Genomic DNA, 22,092 nt, shown 5'->3' with positions numbered 1-22,092 from the left:
GTGGTTTTGTTTTGTTTGTTTTCAGAACTTTGTAAAGTTAGAGAGGGAAACAGCAAAACCAAACCAGCCTTGTGAGAGTTGGGAAGTAATCCTGGCATGAATGCATTGAAATAGGTCAGAATCGTTAATAGCTCCTCATCTCTTCATCACCTTGGTGCTCTGCCTTCCCGTTCTTTGGCACTTATCCTGATCCCCAGGGTGCAGTTGTCTTATTCCATTAATAGCTGTATTAAACTTTATTTTTGCTGTTGAGGTCTTTGACTTCCTTCAACACCAAGAGCTGGTGTAAACCATCCGTGAGAAGGTGCTGAGGAGCACTGCAGTCATCAGTGCCTATAAAAAGACTTGGAGCCTGTGCCTAAATACCATGCTCTGTTTATTTTCTAGAACAGTGAAGGCATTTACCATTTTGGTTACAGAAAATTTCTTTTTTCTTTCTCTTTTTCTGAACACAGGACCTTGGTGATGGTTATCTTAGTAAGACACATTTCCAAGTAAGAAACAGACACATCCCACCAGACCTCAAGGAGAAAAACAATGATAACAGTGAACAAATGTTATTTGCACATGTAGAAGTAAGTACAGATTTTTGAACTTATGTTTTTATAAAATAAGTAATAAAAATAAAAACCACTATGCTAGTAAGTCCTTCCAGCAAGACTTCAGATCTGAAGTTACCACTGGCTTTTAATTAGTTGTCAGTTATAGGAAAACTAATTAATACACCTCATTGAGTATTGGTGATGAAAATTGGGAAGAAATGAAGAAGATTCCAGCATCCTTTGTGTAGGTGTTCTCCTCATAGGTTAATATTTCTTGGCATTTTTATTAAATAACATTAAAGAAACTTTTTTTGTGTGTGTGTGTGTGTTTGGAAAAAGGTTAATCACCAAGATTTATTTATCTTAGAGGTAAATGTTAGTTAAAAGAATAGAGGAAACTGTGAGCTTAATACTCAATTGAAGTGATATTTTTTGAATAAGACTTTTGTACTCAGTGGCTACTTTCCTACTGTGGAACTGACTTAAAGACTGAGCAATTTTTTGAAACTGGTGGGGGGCAATGAGGTGTTCCTGAAGGAGAATAACTGTCTTTCTTCCAGAAAATGAAAACTGTTCATCAAACTCTGGTTGGACTGATCTGAATAATTATTTGCTTGCTGGAGTATTCATTAGAGCTCCAGATTATTGACTAATCTGGATATAAATGGCAGGGATTCCCTCCCTTGTTGTGTTGTTACCATAAAAATGAAAATAAATCATGGATTATAATAGTCTGAAACCAATGTATTGTGTATGCTATAAGCTGTTGAGTAGGTGGATGAGGTAAACTTTGCAGTTACCTTTTTCTGCAATTTCTTTCCTTTTTTCATCAGCACTCTGATTGCATTTTTTTCTCCCACTGAGACTCTGGTACATTTAAGACATTTCTGGTCTGAAATGAGTATTCTTTTGGCCTGGTTTCTGAAGGAAATGGCACTTAAAACAATTGTACTATTAGTCTGTGATACAGTCATTTCTACAGATTTTTGAGCTCACTCACAGGTTTCAGCTGCATTTTAAAGAAGGATAGATATCCAAGTCATTTAACAAATAGCTGAGGCATTTTTCAAGTTTTTCTTTGAATTGTATTCTAGTATTTTGTAAAAAGAAGGTGGTATCAGTGCTTCAGGGGTTGTTATTTAATTGTCATTACCAGCAGTGTTTGTATACTTCAGTCCTGACTCGTAACAACAGAGTACTGTTTATATTGAAAATTGCTTTTGATTATTGTGACCTTTTTTTAAATAATGAATCAAGTCTTCGTTACAGAGTGCATTTTAAAAGAACACCTGTAAAAAGCTATTGAGTCCTTCTTCTGGTGTCAGTTACAGAAAATATCATGAAACAAAAGAGACTTCAGAGTCTCTAACATACTGAAATATTAAATACACTGAAATATTATAATAAATAATACACTGAAATCAGATTCCAGGCCAAGTTTAGTGATTTATCAAGATACTGAAGTGAGCAGTACATGAGGTATTTGGAAAGATTTCTTTGTAAGTTGGAAGGACCCTCTTTGGAGAAGGAACCTCTGTACCTGTCGTGTAGGAGCAGTAAAGATGAAGAGTGAAACAAGAGAAACATCTCAGAAAATTATGGAGGTTATAAGACCATAAGAAAAATAATTTAATTTCTTCTCCAAAACATTCAATGCCTAATAGAGATGATGTAAAATTTACATTCTACATTGAGCTGAAGGGTAACCAGACTATTAAAGTTATTTAATCTATAAAATAGGAAAATGAAATTTGCTTTGGATATGTAGAGTAAAGCTGTGTGTTTAACACTAAGAAATATGAAAATGGTGACTGTAGAGAGGTTACATTTTCTTAGGCACAGTAGTTCCTGTGTAAGATGCATGTTCTTTTTCACAGATATTGAGTGCTAGAGACCAATTCCACTGCTAATAACAATCTGTTATTTAAATAGGTGTTAGGTTTTGGGGTTTTTTTAGTTTTAATGTATGTTGTACCCATAAATCACATGGTGTAATGGAATTACTGCAATCTGTTTGAGTAAGTTATTGAAATGCATTCTGATGAAAAGCAAAAGTTGTGATCTTGGTGGAAAATGGAAAGATTTCTTCTGGCTATATGCATTCAATATTTACTCTTTTTTTTAATTAATCAATTATTTTTTATATATTTGGAGCTTAAAAAAGCTCTAAATAGGCAATAAAATTTATTTTGCAAAAAAAAAACCACCAGCCATTGAATGATAGTTGCGTATTTCACAATTTTCAGTTCCAGAATTACTGTTATGATCTTGATTTTTCAATATTGTATCTCTTTTATTTGTATCTTATTGGAATATTTCCATCTGACTAATCTGATCTCCTCCAAGGTGTGGTAGATACGATGCATGTGCATCTAATGATATAATTAACCAGGAACAGTAAGAAAGGAAAAATACAGAAATTAAGATCTGAGTAATCAACATTGATTGTTAAGAACAATCAGTGTTGACACAAATAAAAAAAGAATGTACTGTGGAATATGCCAGGGTATAAGAGGCCAGAAGATTTTCCTCCCCTCATCCTGGAAATTCAGTTCAAAGGTTAGAAATAGAACATCAGTTTTGACAGATGAGGTGAAAATTTGGAGTAAAATCAGAAGACAGATTTTCGAAGTGAAGTTATGGGAAAGTTATTCATAGTGAGGATTTAACTCCTGTGTAAGGGAGTGAACCCAGGACACATCAGGGAGGAGGTGATGTAGAATAAATCATAAATATATGCTATTTTAGTGGGGTACAGTTAGGATGTTAAAACTGCACAGGGGCAAAGTTATCATTGTTCTGCTCAGTTTTAGTCTGTGAAGAGACACTAAAACCTAACTATATGATAAGGAAAATACACAAGTAGCCTGAAGTAACTTTATTCAAATAGAAAATCAATTATCAGTTATCACAGTTTCAAAAATGTGCTAATCTTATGGGATCTACTGGAAGCCTGACCAATTTACTTGGAGTTTGTTTCACCTCATTGATTAGCATGGATGGTTAATGTTTCCAGCCTTCCATCTCATTGATTGGTGTCTAAATATCAGGAGCCTTTCTGGTGAAGGAGTGATGAATAACTTTGTATTCTGGTCTTTTCCACAGAGCAGTCTGTATTATGTGCTGGTTCCTTTTATACAAGTTGTGTTTTCATCTTTAAACCAAGAATAAAATTCTATGTGGGTTTCTTTCTGCTTATTTTAGATATCTGCAATATAGAGCTTGTCACTTAAATCTTTGTTTCAGCCTGAGGAACTAAAAAGGCATTTTTGGGTATAAATCAGTTGACCTATTTTAGGTGTCTCCTCTAGGAGAGGATAAGTCTAAAAGTGTGTGTTTTTCCTCAGGGGTGATTGAGGTTAGGCTACATGGCTGTAGATGCCTGCCTGTTGTCATCAGAGCCCCCTACAACAAAGGTGGCTCTGGGCTCCTTACAGCACTGGGAATTTGTGCAGGGCACTTCACTGGAGCTGAGATTTCCCTTTGATGGTGGAGCTCATACTTAGTTGAGGGTTGTGTTTTGTGAAGTAGCAACTTGAAGACAGTTTAAGGAGGTTTGTCTTTTTATACTTGGCAGTGTCTCAGTTGTCAAGCTGTTTATCTTAATGAGGTGCCTGGGGATCCTGTGTTAGACAGACCCTATTTTTCCATTTTTCTATCCTCCTGGAAAAGGATTCTCACTGCTCTTCTGGTATGCCATCCTCTGTTTTTTGTGGTTTTAGTTTAATCAAGATGTTTATTTCAACATTCTGATTGGTAAACAAAAACTACTAATGGCAGTGTTACTGATGATAAACTTCAGGCCAAGTTGGTGGAGGATGCTCTTCAGACCAGTGAGATGAGATTCAGTCCCTTGAATATGAGCTGGAGAGTCATAAACCTTTTAGAGTCTCTTCCAAAAGAATAAAAATAGCCTTAGATGCAAAGCAAGGGACAGATAGGAACACATGGGCGCCATTTGAAAATTTTTAAGTTGCCATTTTGTTCTGGTTAAATTTTTATTGAATCAGTTGTTGTCTTTCTGAGCTGTTCTGACTTTATGCCAGCTGAGTGTCATCTGTACTTTTCCACAGACAGCATAAATCTTGTGTAACCACCATAAAGCGTTCTGGCTAATTCAACAACAATCTTCAGTATGTATTCTTTCTTGATCCAAATCAAATCTGTCCTCCAGGACATCTGTCAGGGTCTTTATCAGTGAACATGGGACTGTGTCTTCTTTTCTAGCAAGGACAGAACAGTTACATACATTATTGCATGAATTGTTGATAAGGTGAAAAATACTGTACAAGATTCAAAGTGAAGGTAGTTCTCCTGCTTCAAAGAGCTTATACTCTAAACGAGTAAAATGGGAAAATCTGGATTCACTTTATGCATTCTCTTTGTTTGTTATTCAAATAGCCCAAGGGAAGCAATAACTTGGAGTAATAATTCTCAGTGTGTGGTTTGTCTCAGCTCCTCTGGGTATTGCAGAAGTGAGTCAGCATGGAACCATTCCTGGAGCTGGAGCCACTGCCACTTTATAAAGGAGTGGGCAGGTTGGGAATGCTGAAGGTCTGTTCATACCTGATACTGCCTTTGGAGAACGAGCACTGAGCCCCAGCAAAAACTGATGAAGTTATGCATTTGCTGCATTGTGGGCTCCACCTTTGCTGGCAGCTGTTCATGAGTGTTGGTGAGGATCTGCCTGATGGGGGATGTGGCAATGAGTTCTTAAAGGTCGTAATTCCATGATTTGCTGTTCAGCTGTGCTTTTAAGATTGTAGAACATAGAAAACTCCAATTTTTAGCAATTATTGATAATTTTTTCTCTAAACAAATCCAGTCTTTTTGCAATTAGGAACAGCTCCTTTTTGTTTTTTCTGTGCTAAAATAAATAAGATGAACGCAGTGTAAACATTTGTATAACCACAGTATTTGTTGGATGGTTAAGTGAAAACCCAGCAAACAGTGCTTAAGGAGAAAAATGTAAATACATTTAATAGAATCCAGCATTCACTGCAGGAAATAATGGAAGGACCTTCGTAAAGAGGAAGAAAATCAAGTATTGCATACCTAAACCATCAGTTTGCAGTAAATGTGTTGGGCTCAAGAGCAGTGAAGTTGCTCGTTACCAGCACTGTTTTCAAATGTCACAGAAATGAAACCCAAATGGAGACCTGTAAGAAATAAATCAAGAAACCACTTATGCAGAAGAGTTCTAAAGCATATTGCAAAAACACAGTGAAGATCCTCGTGATTTTGCTTAAAAATCTATTAATATGAAAGTGGAATTAGCCTTTATTAAACCACAGGAAAATATTCCAGTGTGGATTTTATTAACTGTTGTCTGCATGGAAAGGCTTGGCAAAATAAAGGCATTGTTTAGAAATATCAGGGCTGGAAGGAACTTTGGTGGAGTCCTTGCACCCCTTCTTTGAGGGGGAGAGCCCTCAGAAAAAGCAGAATTCCTCAGACAGATGCCACCTGAGTCCCAGTCCTGCTTTGGGGCTCCTTCGGTGCTGGGATGCCTTAGTCTTCAAGGAGGAAGTTTAAATGCTTCTGCTCTTGTAAAGTTCTGGAGGCACGGGAGGTTTTTGTCTCCCACACACAGACCTTTGTGCATCATTTTCTGCATGTCACGTTGGAATCCTGGCAAATCTTGTTAGCAGTAGTTACATTTAGTTTCCAACAGCTTTGATGACATGCTGTTGGCTTGACTATCGTTGAGGGTGGTGGGACCCTGATCTGAATTCTCTAACTTGCACATTCTCTGATTGCTGTTCTGTTTTACCCACTAATAACTTTCCACAAATCCTAAGAAATATATCAAAAGCAAGTATATAAACTAATTATGGTGCTTTTGGGAGAGCTGAAGGAGGACTTTGTATGACCCCCAAAAGTGATTCATTTTCTGTTTAGATGTTAGCATGGAGTGATTTCAGCTTTTTATCTGCCATCTTGGTATTCAGAGCTGTCACTTAATATTAGAAAAAAATGCTACATCAGACACAGGAAAAGATGCTCTAATTAAGGTTTGGTAACTGAATGTGACAGTTGAGTTGGAGTCAGCCTGGTTGAAGGCATGATGTCATTCCAGCACAATGTCTTTCTTCTGCAGTAAATAAACCTTCATTTCCTGTGGAGCACACTCTGAGGCTGTGGGGAGTGAAGGTGATTTTCCCAGAATCTGAACTTTGAGAGAGTAGCAATGCCAGAGACAAAACTATTTATAAGCTCACCCTTTTGTCCTGGTGATCCTGTGTTTTAGATATCAAGAAAGGGTATTGTTGTTTTGTTTCCATTTGTTGCATTTTCTCATGATGTCTGGAAAGGTGTTTTGAAAAACCTTTCCTGTGCTTTTAGATCAAAATCATAGTAAAGTATCTACACTTTTTAAATTCTTCAAGTTAAAATTTAATGAAATAATTGTAGTTTGATTTAATGTCATAAATGTACATTTTGCTGGGGTTTCTTTGTACAGTAATTCATTATTATGAGGTTGTAAAAAATAGTTTTTAAAAATTGTGCCAGAGTGGACTTGAACTGTGGTTGTCTTCACACAGTAAATTATGTTAATTTACCTTAGAGCTGTGTGTAATTTTTTATACAGCAGCAGTATCAGAGATATGTAGGCCGTGCAGTCACTTACCTACATGGACTGTGTGCTTCCCCTCTCAACTTGCTGGGTTAATATGATTTTTTACAAGTCTTGGTCTCTCTTCTGTCAAATGTTTTGATGCTTGGCATGCCTTGATAGCTGGGCAAAGCATCAAGAGAGCCCAGCTTCTGCAGTTTTATCACTGGAAAGGCTTGTGAGAAGTTAAAATCTGTTTTTCTGTTTCCAATTTAAAAAATATTACTGCTGTGGTCTTAATATGGTCTTAATAGGAGAGACAGTTTTGAAGAAAGGACATTTTTCCTTTCTTGTATTGCTCACCTGCTCTCTCTCCCTCTTTTTTTCTCCTCAAAAGTGTTCAAAATGCCATGAATGGAGGAGATCCTGAACTGATGGCCATATCAGCAGTGCTGATGTTGGCACATTTGGCCCCACTTCGGTTTCCTTTTTCTTAATATATTGAACTAATGCATGTTGTAACACAGTACCACTGTGGCATTTCCTAAGCAGTGCTGTGTGCCTGGAAATAATGGAAATGAAAACTTTGGGGGGAATCTAAATTCCCCAACTTTTATGTAATTTTGATGTCAAGACACTTTAGGATGCAGTGGATCACGATTCATATTGGTCATAGTTGCTCAGAGCTTTTTAATCACTGAAATATAAACATTACAGAAGGATTTTTTTCTCCAAGCACATGCATTGGGATGTGATGTTAAATATCACAGAAAGATTAATGCTAACTTTCTTGCATTCCTGAAAGGAAATCTCCAGTATGTTTGTAATATCCTGACCATGCCAGGTGTAGGTAAATTTCGTAGATAAATACACATTTTCAAATACTTAAGGACATTATTTCACAAAGGAGAGGCACAACACTATAGTGTTTGTCAATACTGTTTTACCACAGTAGAAACAAAATCACAGTCTGGTCAATTGTTAGCGTTTTACTTTTAATGGTGAACCTCAAAACACTTTATGTTTCCAGCCTTGTATATATGCCTGCTTTTGTTTCTCTTAAATTAAATTGTACTGGTTCAATGTTACGCTCCAATTTTCTGGGGATGATGATGCTCATCTGTATTGGAACAATGCTTTTATTTTGGCCAAGTGCCTGTGTTTTTAGCAGTGTCATATGATTATCTTTCAGTGTGTTTGGATTGCTCGCCTGCAGCACACAGGTCGTGTTGGCTCAGAGTGAATATTGCAGATTTAGGGCCTCAGAGTGGCTTCCTGAGAACCAGGCTAAATGGCCAAACTTCCATATGTTGCTGCTTTGTGGAAAATTCATGGTTATTGTCCTTTTAGCTGTGAGGTCCAACTGTGAGTTTTGTTTCCTTCCCAACACCATCTCACTCTCATTGTCTCTCAACTCTCAAGATACATGAAAAAATGCTTTTCTCCCCTTTGTCAGAAAGAATGGTTGCAGTTTTCTGCTCTTGAAAAAGATGCAGTCTCATACTTTCTTTCCCCCCCCCGCATGATAAGATTTCTTTACCATGACTCTTTTTGTTAGCCTTATTAATGAAGAAGCAGCCACTGCAGGTTTGTATTAATACTGTAAATAAAGCAAATCAGCTTTTTTCTTGAGGTCAGAATGTGGTGTTTCTCGAGAACATTGTAGACTTACATTGTGTAATCAGTGTGTGATTTTGAGGTCAGGTCCTTTCTAGATATAACTAAAGAGCATTGAAATTCACTGAAACTTAGGAACTTGTGCAGGAAAATGTGTTCTAGAGTTAGAAATTATTTTTCATGAATCATAAAAATACCTTATTTTTCCCCACATAGACCAACACACAGAGAAAAGACACTTCTTTTTTACCTTGTAGGAGTCAAGACTTAATATATATACTTAAAAAACATGTCTATATATAAAAAGTGTATATAGCATAAGACTTTTTTTGTGCTGCACTGGTACTCAACATAATGCTGCCAATGCAGAGTGCTAAATTTTGGTACTAACGTGATTATGAATGCCCCAATTTCAAAATTTCTATTCTAGTATATGGCAGAAATTAATTTGGTTCTGTCAACTTCTGTGATACAGGTGTTTCCCTGAATGAGCAAGACAATAGATCTTTAATACAGAGCAGGGTTTTTTTTTCACTTGAATTAGGTTTGTTAATGTTGTGTAATCTTTCTGCCCTGGTTTGCCAGGGACTAGTTCAGGCAGCACTTGGACATGCTCTCTGACTTCTTAAATGAGACACTCACTTCTCCTGAGTGCAAGATACTGAGAGCACATCCTGAGCACAGGGGACCTTAATGCTTGGGAATGGAAAATATTCTTCTTGGCCTGAATGGATGTAACTGGGAGTATTTTGCTTAATGGGTGGCTTTCTCACGATGGTCTGTGGTGGTAGCAATGAAAATGAGTTATATGCGTTGACTCAGACATCTCTTACCACCATTTTTCTCTGAGTTCTGAGGAAGATATAATGTCATACACTAAATAAGATTTAAGTTTGCTGTTTGAAGAGGAAAACAATAAAGTGTAAGAACTCGTTGAGATCATGAGATAGACATTTTTCTGGGATTAGTGATCAATGAAGTTGTGGAAAGGCAGACGTGTCTAGTATGGGAGAGGAAGCTGGGAGACAAAAGACTTGTGCTGTAGGTCATACTTTATAACATAAGCTTTGTGTCCATCTAGTGATTTTTGTAATATGATCATTAGTGTTTCCATCTGTATTTTGTGTTTTTCGCTATTTGATAGCTTGCCAATAAAATTTCTTTCCCAGACAGCTGAACCTAGCTTGCAGACTGACAGGGCACAAAAAAACCCCCCACCTTCAAAGGGAAGCACATTAAAAAGCTCAGAAATCACCCGAAAGCGTTAACGGCTCTGTTGGCTGTTACACGATGGGATGCAGGAATTGCAGTAATGTTCTCTTCCATCTGGTGCCTGCAAACTTGCTGTTTTCGGAAGCATTCACTGCTGTAGCAAACTGTTCACTTATTCATTCTTGTGTAGTTGCCCGTTATTCTTTGGAAAAGAGTTGGGTTGAAAGCGGCTCGGTTCTTTGTTGCAGAAGTGCTCAGTGTCAAACATATTACAAGGAGATGTCAGTCCAAATGCAAATACCATCAACTCTCAAAGCCTCTCCGCATGTTGTGTATATTTGGAATGTGCTGTGAAGGTGTAGTCCCAGGAGCGAGGATCTTGACTGACAATACTCAAAGGAAAATCATGCAATATCTGTGCCAAAACGTCTATCTCAGGCTGAAATTTCAATTTCCGCTTTAAATTTCCTGGCTTGTGTTAGCTAACATTACAGCCTTGGTTTTCCTTCTTTTCCTGGGATCTTGATGGTAATTTTCTTTGTTGCATCTGGACTGGTTAATTTTCAGGAAGGTGAGATAGCAACTGAGTGGAAGGTGTCACTCTGAGAGGGAGGAATGGATTAAGGAACCAAAGCAAGTGAAGACACATTTCTTATTGCCAGACCACGAGATCAAGGAATTCATATATAATTTCTGAGCACAAACCACTCAGAAATGTCCAACCCTTGGTCTTCCCTAAATATCTAAAGCCACTGTGTTCATACAGCAGTAGTCTTTGGTGATATGTTTGTAGCAAGATGGGTTAGCCATCACCTGTCATACATGATCCTATCCCAGAATTTAAATTAATCTCTTCAGTCCTACGGTGTTGAGCAGGTAGATTAATTTATTAATAGTTTTCCTGGGAGTATTATAGGAATTCCCAGCATTCTGCCCATTTCAGTTGAATGTTATGTAATGATTATATTTATGTAAATCTTGATGTTGATTTCAGAAACTGTGAGCAGTATTGGGATGTGTTGAGATGACCTTGGAAACATTAATTTCACAATATGTAGATTTTCAGGTGCTGTACGATGTGCCTTTGTCTTTTTCAGCTTTTTTTATTTTCTGGAAGGGTTTGGTGCTGCCTGTGTTGTGTGTGGGATCTGGCAGTGCTGTATTTCCACGTGCTGCAGGTGTGGTGTCTGAAATACCAGCCACCAGGTCTGCTCTTGGGGGCCTCAGGGCTTTTAGGATGAAAGCTTAGTTCTTTCTCATAGGCAGGTATGTGGGAGCCAGTGGTTGTGCCTGGATTTGACTCAATTCCTTTGGAAATGCTCTGGGGATTAAGATTCTGTTTGTCACCACAGTGTGCTCTTGAGGTTGCTTTGTGCTTTTGAGTTTCTCTAAATTAAGATATTATCTGCTTGAGTTCAGGCAGCAGCAGCAGTGCAGACGTGGGTAGATGGTCATGGTGACCTTCAAAGCCAGTTATTTCTTCATCAACTAACTTGGAACTTTAGCCCTGAATATGATTTAATGATGAATATGATTTAATGATTTAAGTGTCTGGCTTAAGCAAACTGAATTCCATCTTCCAGCTTTGTTAGTACTTCAGTTAGTGCTTGTGAAACTTTTGTTTTCCCTCCTAGATACTCAGTGAAACCCATACTTTGGAGATGTTGGTGGGTAGTACTGATCTTTTTGGAAGGGAGGTGTGTCAGAAGAATTAAACATTGCTATCTGGGCCGTACAGTTTCCAGCAGATGTGGAAGCTGAGCTGTGTCTGAGCTGACCAGGATCTTGGCAGCACTGGGTCCTTTGCCTCTCCTCAGCAGAAGCTTCTGAGCACAAATGCTTGGGAAAATCAAGCCACATGGGCACTTAAAGAGACCAAAGCCAGTCTGAAGGAGAATCTGTGATTTTGAAGGTGTTGTCCAAGATTTAGAAGCTAAGGCAAAGTTAGGCTGCACTGGTTTACAAGGAAGAGCACAAGAGCTAGAAAAACTTCCTGTATGAAATCCTGAAACCTAGTAGGATGCATGGAATATATTTAAACATCTCCTTTGCAGGATTCCTGTCTTTCAGCATAGTCACAGCATGTGTTCTAATACATGTAAATGTATATTTAATTAGTCCAGTGTTTAAGATGCAGAAGTGTAGTTAAAAATTGAAGAGAATATTGAATCAAGATTTTGATCCCATGGTCTGGTATAAGTTAGAAATATTTAGCAGTCAGAAAAAAAATATTACCACTGCTATTATTACTACTGTCCATTTAAATACAAATGTAAATGGCAGACTATCTCATAAGTTTGTAATTTTAAAAATATTTTTAATTGCTGCCTGTTGTTAGATGCCTAAATTTCATATTCCCCAGGTTTTGTCCTATATTTTAGAAGGATAGAGACATATTTGCTGTTTAAGATCAGATGTAGTTTTTGTGTAAACCATAACTGCACAAATTTGAATTCTGAGAAAACTGTTAAACATTGGAAAGATGAGACTGCAAAAGGTCTGCTACACCATGGTTAGCAAGGTATAACACTTTCCTTTGGATTGTGTTAGAAAACCTGTTTTGATCTGTTTTTCTGTGATGTGTGCTTCACTCTCTTCCCTTGCACCTTCTCAGAAATTCTTCTTTCTGTGGAGTGATGCTAACCCCATTTGAGCAAAGTAAAGGTTTTTAAAGATAATTAAGCTCCTGCAAGTTTTATGGAGGTAAGTGGCTGAGTGGAGGACAGGCCATGAAAGTTCTGTGCCTGAGGTAATTTACTGTGTGCCAGAGAATCCTCAGGACAAAGGCCTTTGTAAATGTCCCAGATCGGGCAAGAGCCCTCTTCTTCCTTGGGCCTAACACTTAAAGCAGATCTGAAGGATAGAAAATCAGCCACACTAAACATTTAAAAGTAATTGCAGGTAATTCTGGGCTTACAGCACTTAGCAAGCAACTTGATAAGCAATATCAAAATATTTTGTCATCTGAATTTGAGGCAATACAAAATAATAAATATGAATTGATTAAAGAACTATGCTTGCATAAAAAAAGAGACTTCTTTTTTGCTATTGATTTTTCCCTCTCTTTCCTCAAGAGCATGTGCTTTGGGAAGACAGAGAGTGCATTTGATGGAATGTGAGTAAAGGCACCCTTGTATTCCTGGCACAATATGCAAAGTACATGGATATTAAAACATTGCATTCTTTGGGGGAGCCCAGCTTAACTGTAGCTGATACAAGGTTTGTCCCTGTGAATGGCAGGTTTGAATGCTTATGAGCAGTGAGAATACCTTGGCAAGGTGTTTTTTTCTCCCCTGTTAACCAGATTTCTGGTATTGGACTTTATTTCCTGTGCCAGGTTTTTTACCTCATCTACCAACTCTACTGATTTTCTTTGTCTCTGCATAGAAAGTGCTGCCACAGTAGGGTCTCATTATAGAATTTTATTTGAAACCCATCTCTAGAAATATCTCTAAAAATAACTAGACTTTAATGTCCCTTTTAAAAAAAGTCTTTCTGAAAACTGCTGAGATAATACTGTGACAGAAATCTTGGTAAAAAAGAAGAAATAGAAAAATAACTTGAATGGGGTGGTTGGTGATGTTTCTCAGTTAATGTACTTCATTATCTTAAATTGTAATCCCTGTTCTGGTACACTTAGTTTTCTGGAAGGTATTCTTACACTATTTCAATTAGCTGGTACTTTCAGATTTTGCCCATTGGTATTTTAAACTGTTCCTGAGAATTCCCTTTTACCTGTTGTTTTTCCAAGGCATCTCTGGATCACAGACCTTGTTACCATGTGTAAACAGCTGTAGCAGGTGTTCCATCATCTCTTTTTTTCAGTCATGTCTGCTGTGATGAGCTGTTCCCTTTTGTTGTGTGAGGCCCTTCATAAAGGACAGCCCTCCTCCAAGATGTAAATAATGTGTAATTAAAAAGTATAATCAGTTTTCTTTAGTGGTTGAAGAACATTTAATGGCCATGCATGAGTAATACAACAAAGTGCTTAAGCAAATAAAATTGGAATTAAGTGCCTCAAAGTTTTGGAAATAATGATTATTAAGAACTGAACACTTGATACTTTGAGCTGAACTTGTTAATAATTTGTAGGCAAAGAGGGAGGGAGTGAATGGATGAATAGAAAGAAGTGTGAAGAGTAGGAGGGAAGTGAGCTGATGCAATACTTTGGTAAGGAAGGGCATGAGCCCATTCTAGTGTTTTACAGGCTTTTTTTTTAGTGGCTTCCTAATGCCAGAAATGAGATTGCAAATTGTTTAATTTTCAGCAGCAGGAGAGCAGAAGGGTGGGTTTTCCCTGCCTTTTATTTTTTCCTTTTTCCCTGTCCATTTTTTGAATTGCCTTTTACTTAAATTTTCCCCTACCAATTCAAGAAAACATAGATATTAAAAAATTTCTTTTCTCTGTAGAGGAGATACAGCTGTTTTCAGTTACTCCTGAAGTGAACAATTTGTTCTTAAATAATAAGAAAAATACAGAAAACTTCTTCAACACTTCTCTTAAAAACTTAGTTAAGGATACTTGTTGTGGGACCATAAGTCAGTTTGAGAGGCTCTACAACTTTTTAGTTTAAAAAACAGTTGAAACAAGTTTTGAGTAGGTCACTAATTGGATTTGAAGTCAGACTTGTAAAATTATTTTTCCCCACTAATTTATTGCAAGTGGCTTGTTGGTAACTATGACATTATTAAATTTAATTACTATTCTGGTTATTATTGCTAAAAATTGTAAGGGTCTTTGGGATGTAACAGCAGATGGATTTCTCCCAGAGTTATGCTTCTTAATGAGTAAAACCTGAAACTCCTTCAGACCTGGTTTTAGCATGTAGTAAGAATTACAGAACAGCTGGCCCGAGAAAACAGGCTCAGAAGGACACATCATTAATTGATTCTGTTTAAAATAAATAGATGGACAACTTGAGTGTTTATGTTTCTTAATTTCCAAAGGGCAGATTTTAAATTCTAAAGAGGTTTAATGGTTTTGACTGAAGCATGCTTCACCTTTCTTCAATCAAATGTGCAGGATAATCTGAGAAGCAGGTATTGTATCAAAATCATTAGGAAAAAATCCCCAACACTTAGGAATGGCACAAATGTATAGTTTTGGCTTTTTAGAGTCAAGAATTGTCAGAAAGAGAACCTGCTTTATATATGGTAAATAGGTCTGAAAAGATGCTGAGAGAAATACCAGAAGGTTATTTAACTCTGCATATAGCAGTAGTAAAGAAAGAGAAACAAGCCCAGGAAACAGATTGCAGATAAATTATATTTTAGTCTGTTCACCAGGTAAATGGAAATAAATTCCTATTTCCAGTAAAGATTCTTTCAGACAAGGCAGGATGTCTGGTGAGGATGGGTCTGATGAACAACTACTGAAGATAGTAGATGCTTCAATCAAGGGGGAAACACATTTTAAAAGGAGATCATACAGAAGAAAGAGATAACTTCTACCCTAGAATTTCTGTCAGATGTCAGAAATCTGTTGGGTTTTGGTTTTTTTTTTCAGTTTCAAAAGGGAAAAAGCTATATATTCATTAGTCTGGCATCAGTGGTATTCAAAGTTTTCGAAGAAATCCTTAAGGAAGATTTAAGTAAAGGTTGAATATGGAAATAGGATGGAATGCAAGGTGATGTTCAGAAGGTAGTGGATGTATTGAACCATTGTCTAGGATCTGGCAAAATAACTGAGTGACTGGACAAAGACAGTTCAGTGCTCCTAACTCTTGTAGACTTTAGTAAAACTTTTTATCCATGGAGCACAGGAAAGCAGACCTGTGTGATGACACCACAAAAATTCACCCTCAGATAAATCTCCTGTTTTAAGCTGCAGTTGCAGGACAGGGAGTTGGAGAGGGTTAATGAAGTTTGCTGATGTCAGAATATCTGGAGGCATTGTCAATACAGCAGAAGGTAAGAAATTCCTGTGGAGAGAGCCAGAGGGGATCTAGGACTGGCAGAACAGAGCCAGGATGAAATTTAGTGCTGCAAAGTATAAGGTCATGTACTTGGGGAGTAGGGGTAAGGTAATGCTGCTTCAGAAGTGTGAGGCTCATTAGTTGGAAATGACTGAGGAGGAGAAATAAATGGGTGTTTTAGTTGATCATAGGATTACTGTAACTGCTCATGGGCATGAATGAAATAAAGACAGGTTTAGGTTCTGTCTTGCTGTTGCTCTTTGATGGAACTGGTATTAAACAAGGATGTTGAGGACTTGTCTGTCATGTTGTATGTTTAATTACAGCCACTCCCACTGAAACAAAAAATTAGGAGAATTAAAATATAATGGATTTTTTTATGTTGATTGGAAAAATCAGATTGGGAAAAGAGAAAAGACTAGAAGAATTCTTGCTTAGTATTAAAAAAAAAAAAGCCTGGAAGGAAATATGGTTTATCTCTCTTAATACATTGGGCAAAATGGTTTGAAATGCCACGGTATGAAAAAAAGCTCCTTAAACTAAACTATCATGTTGCCATGAGAATTTACAGTTATAAACTGAACTTGGATAAGCATGCAGTAGAATCAGAGAAGTGGGATGCTGAAATAGCTTTCCAAAAGGAGCAATAGTATCTTGAAGTCAGTCAGTTTGCAGATAAAAGTATATAAATCTAGAAAAAGGCATTCTGCGAGGTTTGATACCTGTGGTAACAAGATACTGAACTTCACCACCTAGGAGGTTCCTTAGCCTCCTGTTTTATAGATCATTGCTCATTTGTGTAATCTGTGGCTGCAGTGCAGGATGCACATTTAGAGTTAATGCCTTTGTTTATATGTAAAATCAGATTCTGCAAGGCTGCTTGGAGAGCAAGGAAATCAAAGCAGAGATTGCACAAGAGCGAATATTTTCCCTGTGTGAACCAGGACCCTCATCTTTACATAGCTCTGTGAGAGGGATTTTCACTTTTGGCCTAGATAAAGGGTCCTGAAAGCCTGGGGTCTGATTTTGAGAGTGTGTGATCCTCAAAATCCCTCAGATTTTATTCTTTTAAAAAGCTGTCTCCCTAGTTCTGTTTTCATGTGAAGTTCAGCTAGGAGTTTCTTCTTTTATGTCCTGATGGATTAAAGAAGAGAAATGCTGCAAGGTTAGTCAGTTATTTCACCTTTGGAGCCAAGCTTTGTCTTCGAGCAGAGAAACACTCTGGTCTTTAAAAATGCAATTATGAATGACACACAATTTGAGATTATTCATAGCATTGGATTTTTACCTTTTCCAGATCTGTTACCGAGAACATAGTATTTTCCTTTCCTGGGTGGAATTGGTTTTAATTTTTCAGTAATTTGGTGTTAAAAAGGAGCAGAACTGACAGATAATCTTCTCCAAGGAGGATGTGTAACAGGAAGGCAGCAGGGATGTAGAACTTGAGTTAAGTTTGGAATTTTCTGGAACTCTGCAGGAGTCCTGCCAGCTGGAGGGGTCCATTTGAGCACCTGGAATCTCTCAGGTGGTAGGAAAACACCCTGGCACCATCTGTACAGAGTGCCTCGGTAGAGATTTATACTGAAAAAAAAAAAAAAGCTAACCCTGATGACAGAATTATAATTTTGTATGATAAAATCTAATATTAATATGCTCTTTTTAGGTTGATTTTGTCTGACTCAGGCAGTTCCCAGTTGTGATTGGCAACCAGTAGCAATGATATGAGCACTGTCATGCTTCCTCATGGAAATGACAGGGCTTGGAGCAGACAGAATAATTGTTTGCTTTTCTGCACAGGTTCAGATGGGATTGCACTGCTGTTGTTCAAAGGAACAAGTTTGTGGGACTGAGTTATTGTGTAAAATATTGGAGACAAAAGGCTTAGGTGGAGGGAAATGTAAACATAAAATAGAGTGGGCATTAAGGTGTGCTGAACATTGGCAACTCAACAGATTCTAACCTTACACCTTAAAACCAGATTAAAATCTGTAATAACTTTTTTTCACTTTCCAACATGGCATATGCTTTTTCTTCAGGCTTATCTCTAGAACTAAGAATTTAATATTACTTTTTTTTTTTTCTATTTTAGGTTAGCAAAGTTACATGTTTCTATCTAGCATCTGATTTTTCCCTTTGCCCATTCCAAATTTGCCTTGGTTCTATGTCTATTACTTAATATCTGGAGTATCAACAATTCCTTTAATGCCTGTGTGATTAAGAGATTAAAAAAATTAGTTATTTTGAAAGCACCTAATATGAAAGGGAAGAAAGACACAGAAGTTCTGTTGAACTATGGCAAAATGGAGCAAAGCAAATACATCAGAGCTGGTCAGTCAGTTTAGGAAAGCTGTGTAAAACATCATCATCCTTTATAATTTTAGGGAAATATATGTATTTGTAGTTTTTGTTGTAAAATTAATGTTTCTTTTTTATTTCCTGTATTTGTATTTGTCCTCCAAAGACTATATAAAGAATTAGTATTTTCTTCTACATAGGAAAATGTGGGAAAATAATATGTTCAGATGTGTTTTAATTATGCTTTTGGCACCTGTTTCTGTGATTAATCCTTTTTTTTTAATTTTCAAAAGTATTAACCCTCCTAGTGTTGAAATCACATTTTCAAGTTAAAGATACAAACAAATCTTGCATTTACTGTTGCTTCTCCAGTGACCTGGGTTTACACTGGAAGTTACTCAATAGCATGCTAATATTATTAATTCTACAGACACAGTTGTATGTTTTCCTGGGTTATATCTGATAAAAGTCTTGCACCACCTGAAGAAATAAATAAATTTTGGTTTTTGCAGCTTTGGGTATTATTTCATTCTGTTCCTCAAGGTTGCTGAAAATGTAATTCTTTCTGATTTGAGGGTCTCCATGCTTTGAAAATATGTCTAATAGTTCACAGAACTATTGGCAGTGATTTTGTTTTTAAATAAGTGTTTAGCACAGAGAGTTGATATTCTTCAAAAAGTTATTTGTTAGATTGTTTCAAAGCATGCTTTTTACAGTTGGTAAAGCTGTGGAGGTGCCAGGGTGTGTTCCAAGGCTGTCTGAAGCATGATATTGTTGTCCTGTAATTAGAGGTTCTCCTCACCTGTGGTGAAGCAGCCAGCATGTTTTTTACATAATTTTCAATTATAAAATTAAACTAAAAGGACTTTTAAAATACATAGGTATTTTACCAGTGAATGATTACAGCCTGGTAATATTTGATTTAAATTTTGGAATGTTTGGATTTGAAAACAAAGAGATCTGAAATATTTGTTGAGTACTTTACTGCCATCACATGTTTTAAAGTTCGCTGGTGTTCCTAAGCAGAACCAATTTTGAAGTTATTTTACTAAAATAGTGAGCTGTAAAGTCACGAATTGGGGGTGGGGTTTTTTTGAGTAGGTTTTTTTTTACATGTTTGGAAATCCTGAGCATTTTGGCAGTAGGGATCAGGATAAGTAAATTATACTCTCTGTTCCGTTGTGATTTTTGAAATGTACGTTTGATCAAAGCTTTTCACTTTTTTGTCTCTGTTTTCACAGAGTAGCTCTTGCTTGTAGGGGGTAGAAGCAAACAGAACGAAATAACTTTGTAAAAGTAATTCTGATGTAGAATATTCAGTCAGCTCTGTATTGTCACTTTGTATTGGAAAACCTTCTTAAAATATTCAATGAAACCATTAAGGCAAGAACTTTACCTTGAATTACTCCATCTCTGCATTGCAGTGTTTACTTTCCTGTGTTAAACAATAAAATAGTCTATTTAGGACTTAGCCTTTCCTGTTGTGTCTTGGTCTTCTTGGGTTTATTGCTGAAAATTTTGCCTAACTTCTTTAGGGGTGGAGCTGTAGGATAAACAAGCACGGTGCAGCTTAAAAGTCATATCACTAAAGATGGTTCTTGGGGACAAAAAAACCTCAGGACAGAGCTGAGGTTTGATATTTATGATACAGATGGTCAGCTATCCTTGAAAGTCAGAACAAACTTTGGGTCACATCAGAACTGTGTATAATCAGTATTTAGTGTAGTGCTCTGCATTCCTCTACCATCCTAAAATTGGTTGATAATATAAACAAGAAAACTGGAGTTCAGTTTCTGTCTAGCCTAATGTTACATGTTTTAATGTACTGATATGAAATAAATGGATTTTCTGTGACTGTGAAGTGGCTTTATTTTTCCCTTTTTTCAGAGTTATAACTGCAGTTTTAATGAACATTCACTTTTCTTTTGCTTAGTGCTGTATGGATACTGCAGTACAGGTGAAGGTGTCAAGAGAATTTTTGAGTAGAAAATCCGTTTTCTACAAACTCAGATTTTTTTCAGGAACTTTGTTTTCTAATTAGATAAATGAAGTAGTTCATCTAGGATCAGATTAATCCTAATGAAAATGTGACAAGGTTTTAAACTTTTCTGAAAGTTTTTTTTTTTTAGCAAATTTAATAATCTGCTGCATTGCCCAGCAGAGCTGTATTTTTGAATTCTTTTCCCACTGATGCCCTAATGCACACTACCAGGATTATCAGAGTGAATGTCCAGCTGATTCCGGGTGAGCCTGTTCAGATTTATATGGCACACTTTAATTTGGAAATTCTGACATTTTCTGTTTTAACATTTACCATCTCAGACCAGAAGGTTTTTGTCCTGTGAAAAGTGCTCATATTTAACTTCTGTATTGATTAAAGAAAAAGACAAATGTTAAAATCCCGGATTTTGTCCAGGAGTGAAAACGGCAGCATTTGGGCAAATCTCAGCATTTCTGGTTCTCTGCTCTGGGTGTAAATCACGGCTGAGGCAATGAGCTCTGTGGAGTGTGTGTGGGATCCCTGGTGGCAGCAGGGAATGAGGGGCATTTGTCTTGTGATTTGTTGGCCCTGTCAATACTCGTGTGACAGGGGAGAGCAGAGCTGAGATCAGCTCGTGGGCAAGCTCAGCGTGGCTGCGCAGGTGTTATAAACTCCATTTCCTGCCACGGTTTCCATCTCCTGCTCTATTGACTGTGCTGCCCAGCTTTGTATCATCAGCAGAATTTGTCAACAATCTCCTGCTTTTGTGCTCCGGTTGTGGAGGAATATTGTAACTAAGATTACTTTACTGCCCAGCTGTAGAGGTGCTTTGTTAGTTGACTGTCTCCTGGTCAATAATTCTCTTTTTAGCTTTTCATGTTATTCTCTCCCTTTTTCCACTTTCTTGTGCATTACATTTTGAACATAATCCCCATCTTCTCCACTTAAAGAACTGCTTCCTATTTGGCCTGATATCAGATATTTTACTGCATCCAGACAGATTGAATCTCCTGCATTTCCTTGTCCACTAATTCAGTTATCTTATCAGGGGAAGGTATCAGGTTCCTTTGGCTTGCTCTTTTTTTGACAAACCAATGTTAAGTTTTAATCCAATTTCTACGTAGCTCTGTATGATGAATTATTCTTTCTTTCAGAAATGGTTCTAATCCCTTTTGCCATTTGTAAGTACCACTTGGATTTTGGCAGTTCTTGCTTTCTTCTTTAAACTTATGCTTCAAGAAGTAGGGTTTTTTTGCTTGCCATACCTCTTTTTTGTTCTCTGTAGGGGCTTTCTTTTCATACTCTTGATATCATTTGTGAGGTGGTCATTCACTCAGATCTGCAACTGTATCCTATGTATTGTTTTCAGTAGTTCAGGATATAAATTTTAGGAAGTTTTTGTATTTCTGATTTAAATAAATTTAAACCTCTTCAGATTCCAGTCCTTCCCCATTTAAATTTTTCCGCTTTAACTCATGATCTCCCTTATTTCTCAAATATAAAAAAAAAGTCTAAACATAGATTTAGAAAGCTTATCATGGAACAGATGCTGAGTTCAGGAGGACTCCTGAAATGCCTGTTCTCTTGTTCTGTGGTCACCTGGACATGGCAGGCCAGAACACTTTTCCCTGTCCACCATACAAAGATCTGTTACAAAATCCTGACTGCCTCTACTTGAACTTGTAAAATTCCTGGCTGATCCTAGAAAGCAGAGCATGCTCTTGATTTTCCATTCAAGACATTAAAATTTCAATAATCTCTGCCAGTCTGATGGCAGATGAGATTCCCACCTGACTTGGTGTCTTGCAGTTGGTTGTTTTTGAGAGATTGAGCGAGACCCAGCAGTCAAATAAACTTAATATCATGTATGCACCTATCTTCATGTATTTTTACTTGTATATAATTGTAGTATTTGAGTCAGATTTATTTTATGTAAGCAGCTATCCTGCAATCATCTTAGAATTTTGGTAATCTG

The 22,092-nt window shown here is 37.0% G+C and overlaps 1 protein-coding gene across 1 annotated transcript in view; it reads left to right on the top strand.

The window, feature by feature from the left end:
* The window catches only part of ATG10 (autophagy related 10), a 59,297-nt gene that overhangs the window by 5,913 nt on the left and 31,292 nt on the right, over window positions 1-22,092 (top strand). The window contains exon 3 of the mRNA XM_059873797.1: window positions 456-575. Coding sequence (XP_059729780.1) covers window positions 456-575 — 120 coding nt within the window. The remainder of the gene's footprint in view (window positions 1-455; window positions 576-22,092) is intronic.

The sequence above is a fragment of the Haemorhous mexicanus genome, chromosome Z, assembly GCF_027477595.1.
Source record: "Haemorhous mexicanus isolate bHaeMex1 chromosome Z, bHaeMex1.pri, whole genome shotgun sequence".
In the NCBI taxonomy this organism is placed as follows: Eukaryota; Metazoa; Chordata; class Aves; order Passeriformes; family Fringillidae; genus Haemorhous; species Haemorhous mexicanus.
The sequence above is the reverse complement of the archived record's forward strand: the minus strand, read 5'-3'. Positions and strand labels throughout refer to the sequence as shown.